The sequence below is a fragment of the Squalius cephalus genome, assembly GCF_949319135.1.
Source record: "Squalius cephalus genome assembly, chromosome: 4".
NCBI classification, from domain to species: Eukaryota; Metazoa; Chordata; class Actinopteri; order Cypriniformes; family Leuciscidae; genus Squalius; species Squalius cephalus.
The window spans coordinates 33,523,322-33,531,351 of record NC_137125.1 but is presented as its reverse complement, the minus strand read 5'-3'; the positions used below and the strand labels follow the sequence as shown (position 1 = coordinate 33,531,351).

General features: G+C 37.0%; 1 protein-coding gene across 1 annotated transcript in view; it reads left to right on the top strand.

Annotated features, from left to right (window-relative positions):
• Nucleotides 1-232: 232 nt before the first annotated feature.
• Nucleotides 233-8,030, top strand: part of LOC307157121 (uncharacterized protein) — a gene marked incomplete at its 5' end in the record, with an annotated part of 58,033 nt that continues 50,235 nt past the window's right edge. The window contains 3 exons of the mRNA XM_079868894.1: nucleotides 233-344; nucleotides 662-864; nucleotides 1,615-1,707. Of these exons, the coding sequence (XP_079725020.1) occupies nucleotides 233-344; nucleotides 662-864; nucleotides 1,615-1,707 (408 nt within the window). The remainder of the gene's footprint in view (nucleotides 345-661; nucleotides 865-1,614; nucleotides 1,708-8,030) is intronic.

Here is an 8,030-nt window from a genome sequence, read left to right as displayed (position 1 = left end):
TTAGATCACGTGACAGACGTTTATGTACTGCTTCTGGTTTGGACTATATTTTTTACCCGTGTAATGTCATTGATGGCCGTTAAAACATATTTTTTTAAGAATAGATACAAAGTGAAAGTTAAAATTGGATAATTATTACTTGCGACCATCGTACCTGACTAATCAGAGACAAAGCCAAAAGCCGATGAGCCCGCCTCTTTAAAAGTACATCTTTATGCTATTTTCCGTTCTAATGCGCAGTGTATTTCATACGCATGCGCAGTGTGTAAAGGAACGAGTCAACGGACGAAGTTGGGAACAAGACTGTTTGTCAGTCCAGATATTTTTAAAGAAAGAAGCAATGGGTGTGTATAATTATTTACATTACAATTATTTATATTATTTGCCGTTAGATCTATAATGCCCAGAGCTACAGCATTTCTCATGGCTGGGCTGTTGATGTAGTGCTAACGTTAGAGGATCATAGATTTGAAGTACACAGCTAGTACATCATGTTGGATGAGACTGATCCAACTGATTAATTTCTGACATTTAACGTTATTATTAGTTGTTAGTTGTGTTTTTGTTACAATATTTTTACGTATAAATTAATATACATGTGTATGCAGAACATTGTTAAACATTTTCACAAATGTTTGCATATATCTGTCTCTCTCTGTAGAGTCTGTCCCTCCTCTCTCCTCACTTCGCCTGCTGGTTTCTCCCCTTCGTCTTACATCTGCCTTCATGTGGCAAGTTGTCCAGAATCAGAATGTGGAGCAGTTTGGAAAACTGGAAGAATTTGTTTCCGTGATGACAAACCTTGTGCCAGAACTCTTAAGTAGGAGGCAGAGAGCCACTTTGATAGTAGGGCTGCGAGCCAAGGTTAGATGTGTTTATGTATTTGTTACTGTTTTCATTGAACTCTGTTCTCCTCCAGTTACGGTGGTAAAATGTGTCAGTCCAATGTTACATAATCTATTCTTGCACATGCAACACATTTCTTGACACCCAGACATATAGGCTATTCAGTGTGCGTGAAGAAGACTACTACCTGTGTGTCATTTCACAAAAGCAACTATCACATTCTTAAGTAAGAAAGAAATTATAGTAGTTATGGCTCATAAGAGCTAATAGTCAATTGTATAATTGTTGCAGCTTCGACGTATGCGACCAACCAATGCAACCTTCACAGCCTTTGAAATGAGACCCTACTTGCTTTCAGAACAATATGCAGAAGCAGTATTTAATAATTGTTTAATTGTTGAGCATTCTGTTGAAGTTACAAAAGTGTTTTTCATTTTCAAAAAGTGGAATGTGGGCTAAATCTTTCAGTTCTTAAGGAGAGGCATGCTCCTTAATTTTGTTAAAGAGCATTTAATTTTTCTTAGTTTTTTCATCGTTAATAAAACCCAAAGAGTAAAGTGTATCTGTAAATTTAAGAAGTGAAGCTGAATTTAAAATGAAAAAGATTTTTTTCAAAAAAATGGAAGAAAAATGTTTTTTTGTTGTTGCCAAGATTAGGCAAAGAGGCCTAAAGAACTCTTTGAGATGTAGTTAACTTTAAAACCTATTAGATACTGTCCATTGTGAACTAATTGTTGTATGCTTTGTTCACTGTGGATAATCTTTTAGATGATTCTTGAGATGTGTCGAGGCGAACTCCCCGCGGACCTTCACACTGTCAAATCACACATTCACCAAATTAAGACTACTGATTTATTAAAGGTATGTGAAGCCTCAGTTTTTTTTATTATCCCCCCCCCCCCCAAAAAAAAAATATTTAAATTCAGTATGGCCAGTACTGAACTAATGATTTTGATAAAACCCAACTGAAGCACTTAAAATGCAAATCTTCTCTTTGCAACTGCATTTACATTTACAAGATGATTCTGAATAATATCAGATTACTCTGATTATGGATGTCTTTTATTATGATTAAATATAGTCAATTTTTGATTTTATGCAGAAAACTGATTCCCTGTAGAGCATCAGTAAATGACCTCAGGTTTCCTCGGATCCTTAAAGTCTTAAAATGTAAAAATAAGTGTTAATGTAAAAATAATTATTTAGCATTAACATTTCTTTAATCCACTTTTCATTTTGATATAGGCTATAACTATTTGTATCCCCAAATAAAAATCGATTATTATTATATATTTTCAGTCCAGTATTAATATTACATTTTTTTTTTTTTTTTTTAAGACCATTGTTCATTTTTTAATGTTAATCCCTGAGCAGGGTGATTTTGTCTGTTCACATTGAAGCCAGTGGAAGTGATGTGCAAGTCTTAATTTGTTTTTTGGAAGGTCTTGAAAATTATATAAAAAATTATTAAAATGTTAGTGCTGATACATGCAGATGCAAATATCATTCAGCGTTGTTCATACTAAAGCTGCACGATTATTAGTTAAAAGATAGCGATCTCGATGCAAACAACCACGCAATCTTATTCATTTCGGCCATGTCTTAAACCTTTGACAAGTATGATACAGCGAACATTCAAATCTGCGTTCGCTGAGCCAGAGAGAGCAGTTGCCGTTAAAAAGGAATGAAACCGCTTCACAGTCTTTTCAACCACACAATATCATTATTTCTGTTACAGTTATTCAATTTATCACCGAAATTCTGGGATAAAAGTTTAAAGTTCGGATATAAACACTGATGTATATGATAGTGACCAAAATAGAGCAAATCACCTTTTGAAAGTAACTTGATGCTTCAAATAACGATCGTATCAATTACATCATTGCACCAGTAGGTGGAAACAAGTGACTGTTAAAAATGTATTTGTCATTAAAGGTGAACTAAGTAACTTTTTTTACCTTAACTGAACAGCTTCGGAGTCATTGGAATGGTTATATTACTTATTTCGGGTTGAATGGTGGTCGTTTCGCACCCCCCTGGTGCCCGTGAGCGGAAAATACGCACTTGCAACTTTGAGCCGGCGGGCCGACGGCCGACGCGTCAGGAAGTCTCGCGTGATATCAGGTCTCGCGATGTAAACAATTGCTTTACGGCCAAAAGAAATCTGCTAAAATGCTGTCATTATTGCGCTCCCTCACGCTGTCCGAACCCGAATGAAGAAGACGTTTTAAAGAATGTCCCATCTGCTTTGATGTCGTTGATCTATAGCCTCTGGTGTCTGAGAATCACCAACGAGTTTTTACAACAGTGTTGTCAAATATCTATTCCAAAGCTGTGGGGGGAGCTCTAGAGAGAAACCTGCGAGCAAAAAGCGAGAATACAGCGAAGAAATCCCGAAGCTACTGAGTGCTGCTTTAAATCATTCATTCAAGAGATTCATTAAAAAACATTGATTCATCTAGTAATTAAACAAGTGAAGTCTTTATGACGGAGTCATTGAATCATTTCAAATAGATAAAAAAAAAAATCGAATAAATAAAATAATATTTTTTAAATTAGACTTCAGCAATTAACATTTTGACGGAACCCCTAGTAATTTACATGTTATTTTGTTTAGTTGTCTATTCAGAGAATTGTGAACAAAAAAAATTGTGATTCTCACTTTATTCAGAACTGTGCTGCTTTAGTCCATATTATGAAATTTTCAGACAAGTGTTGCATTTCTTAAATTTCAGTAGTCTATACTGGTGATAGCTACTCTGATTAATCAGCTGATATTTGCTCGATTTGAGATGATCAGCCCTGTGGCCAATTAACAGAAATATTTATCTACCCACTGTGTCAGCTTTGTCACTCTGAACGGTTTCAAACGCGATCCAGGATGGCAAATAAGAAAACTAAAAATAAGAAAACATTTTAGAATCCTGAATTATAATGCATTATAATTGTCCCAGATCTGTGTTAATGTACATAAAGACTTCATCCTAGTTTGTAAATTTGTACATTTTACATCCTAGTCTGTTCATTTTAATATTAGAAACTGTGCAAATAATATAAGTTAGATGCCAGATATATTATATATTCTTTAAAGCTCCAATATGTAGGAATTTTGTAATAAAATTTCCGAAAATAACTTGCACAGTGTAATATATTTCCTCCAGTTGTGTACTTACAATATCTCAAAAGTCTCCAAAGATTTTTTATTTCAGAGAAATTCCGATTTTAAATAACTGGCCGTCCCGGAAAAGAAATGTTGCGCCTCAGTGACGCAATGTCCACTCTATCCTTTTTTTCCGGTGTGGACAATGTGATCGGATATTCCACCACACCGGATTTTTTTTTTATTTTTTACAACAACTTTGAGTTTTTTTTTCTTATCACAATAAACAATAAAGACGTCTGACAAAGAATAAAAAAAGAATAAAATAAAAAATATGACCCACCACACCGGAATATCACATGGTCAAATGCGGAAGTGGTGGTTAAAGCGTTATAGCCATAGACTGTATGGTTATAGCTGTTATGGATCACGAACTCTTTGGCGAGTATTGAAGTGCCAACAAAACGAAAGCGTCCATATTCGGATACACGCGGAGTCGCGGACTGTGTGACAAACGGAGGAATAAAACCCAGATAAATATCGGCAGGCGTTTTCGAGATGGAGAGAGCTGCGCGACTATCTTGGACTTGACAGAGACTCTGCTCTCGCGAGTGTATTGAGACAGGTAAGACATGCAACTGTCAATAATAGCACTTATAAACAAAGTTATATTGCTCTTTGTACTTTGGTAAGGCTTTTTATCACGTGTGGTGACCGAGATTATGGCAGTACAATTAAATACAATCGGATATGATGTTAAAAAAAAATATATTTAGTCATTACTTGAAAATGTTCGTTCAAATTTACTTTTAGATATTGGTTTGAACACGTTAAACAACACGGCATTAACCATAAAAACGTAAAACTGCACAACATTAACCAAACAAATCATTTGACAAATAGCTGTATGTTGTAACGGGATAATATAGCATAACATTTCACGTTCCTTGCAGTTCATTAATTATGATGACATCAAATAATACGATCAGGCATACAGGTAATACAAAAACGAATAAATTACCTCATCCGTGATCATGATTCATTAATTCCATGTAGATATATCGCTAGATGGTGAAAACGCATTAAAAACGACATCTCCCGTCTCCTTCATAGCGTCATCAAGCTTCGCCTTTGTTATTGTTGGAAACTGCGCCCTCTTGTGGTCAAATACCAAAGTCACATACTGGAGCTTTAAAGCATAATTTATAATTCTGGATAATCTGCATTTAAAAATAAAAATAGAGATCATGGCTCTCCCACGATTCTGAAGACAAAACATTACACAATTTAACAAAATAACATGTAATTTACTTGAGGTTCTGTTTGATGTTATAAATGAGTCCATTTATAAATGTCTAAAATGTTATGTCTATTAAAAAAATACTTTTTTTGTATTTTTTCCAGAGTTTTTGAATGAAGCTCTTGAATTAATGATTCAATGGTGCATCAAATACATTTGAATAGTCACTGGATGCCACCAACTGGCATAACAATGTAATGGATACAATGTTTATTTGAAGTGTAACATTAGTTTCAAAAGAACAAAAAGGTGGCATTTAGGTATAGGCCTGTTTAATGAGGCTCAGAAGTGGCTTGAATGCATTCAAATTCATAATAACGATGTTATGAGATTAGTGTTTTAAATAGAAGGTTTTGAATATAGAAATATTAAAGGGGGGGTACAATGGTGTTTCATGTATTCAGAGTTGTTTACAGTGTTAAAGAGATGGATTCTCATGCTAAACATGGGCAAAGTTTAAAAAATATATTTTGGACGAATAACGGAGAATTTCTGTGCCGAAAATCTTACTTCCGGGTTGGTACAAGTTTCGGCTGGTTTTTTTTCGACCGTGGATCTAATGACGTAGACCAGAGTGGAACTCCTTATATGAGCATTTCTCTCGGAAAAGCGCGCCCGCGCACACGTCGACCAGAAGAGAGCGAGACCGCGCACATCAACGCGCTTCAACAGGAAATCATCGGCAGCCAGCGCTGCATAGGATTTGTTCAAGAATGTCTCCAAAAAAGTGTGTTTTTGGATGTGAGGGAAAGCTTACCGTGTTCAGTTTTCTAAAGAACCCAGTGTTACAGGAACAGTGGATGCAGTTTGTTTTTCCGGGGCAGCAACGGAGTGTAGGAAGTGCGGTTGTGTGTTCTGGTCATTTCAGTGACGAATGTTTTATTAACAAGGCCCAGGTCGACGCTGGATTTGCAAATCGTTTGCTATTAAAACGTGGAGCGGTCCCAGTGATAAAAGACCCCATTCATGTAAGTACAACTGGATCAGATTTCTGTCTTTTGCTGGAAATCAAGCACTACCGCTTGACTCTATAGCTCCGCCTCCAGGACTTCGGCTTTTTCCGGAGAGAATCGGAAAGCTGTATTTTTCTATTATAAATATAATAAAACTAAACACTTTTTGGATATATTAAGGATGCACTACTACTCTATAGGTACTCAAGATTAACATGAGATTAGGTGAAACTGTGCATGTTATGTACCCTTTAAATTATTTAAATAACTGAAATAATACTGTACTTTTTTTTTTTTTGAACTAAAACCACCAGTAGGGGGCGGCAAGTCACTATCTTTGTCACTATCATTCATTCAATCGGTTCGTTCAAATGGCTGATTCCAGTGATGGAGTACTCGAGTCCTGGACTTGGACTCGAGACTCTATTCTCTAGACTCGTGACTTGACTTGGACTCGCGGACTGATGACTCGTACTTGGACTCGGACTCAAGGATATATAAAATCGGACTTGAGCATTCATCAAATGAATGACGTGGGATAAAGTTTCTGACTAAATATGTTTTAAAATTTGATATAAGATGTTACACTTTTCCTGTTTCGTGCTCCAAGACCGGCCGGGATCTATCTCTGCTTTTCCCGCATATATAATATAATATATAGAATATAAGAACGAGCAGAGAGAAAGCCCTGGCTGTGCGCGCGCACTCTCACCCCTGATTTCCACCAACTGCGGAACGGCTGCGGATCCGCTCCGGAACGGCGGCGGAGTCAATAGGTTTCCATTAAAGTCAATGTGTGTATTTCCACTGACTGCGGAACGGCTGCGTTCCGACTCAGGCAGAGCTCCGCAGCAATTCAGCACTTATATCGCGCGATCATACGTGAATTCGCGAGATCTCGTGGGTCCTCGTGACTTCAGCTGTCAGTCATGGCCGCAGCCGTTCCGCAACAAATCCGGACCTGGTGGGTATTGAAGGACGACGGAGCACGGAGCCGACACGCAGCCGTTCCGCAGTTGGTGGAAATCCGGGGTCACCGTCTTCAAACAACACGAGCGCTGTCTTGCTCCCTCTCCCTCGCGCATATTAATCAAAATCAATTGACACGATAGTAAAAGGTCGGAAGACCGAAGTTTCTGAAAAAATTCAGATATTTTTTCTCCTGAATTACCGCGGGGTGTGAATTGTGCTGAGGAAAAAAAAAAAAAACGTTTCCCTTATCTTCTCTGAAAAGCGTTCCGCACATTCAGCAGACATTAACCACAATTTCAATAAACGAAAAAACCTATCCAGTGATGAAATGTTTTCTGTGTTGACACAAATCTTGTGCGATGTCATGTCCTAAACTGCTGAGATAATCACAGTTCGCGAATCGGACGTGTCATTAATGGACGGACATGTCCGATTTGCGAACTAATGACTCCTTTGAACCGATTCAATTTAATGAATGGTTAAAACAACTGTCCATCTGTCCAACAACGAACTCACGAGACGTCTGAATCGGTGTATAACAAATCGGTAACACTTTACAATAATGTTCCATTTATTAAACTCTAGTTAACTACATTAGTTAACATTTACTGTTAATAAACTGCACTTCTACAGCATTGTTAATGTTCATTTTAACATTTAGGTTACTAATAGCCTACATTTTTTAAATCAAAAGTTGTATTTGTTAACACTGGTGTCATTTTTGTTTAATGTAGACCCTCTTTTATAATTATATCAGCTCTTTAAAGGTGCCAGAGTAGAGAAATGTAGGCAGTCTTGAAATATAACACAGACTCAACCTTGATGACTCCACTCGTACTCGAACACTGGGGACTCGAGA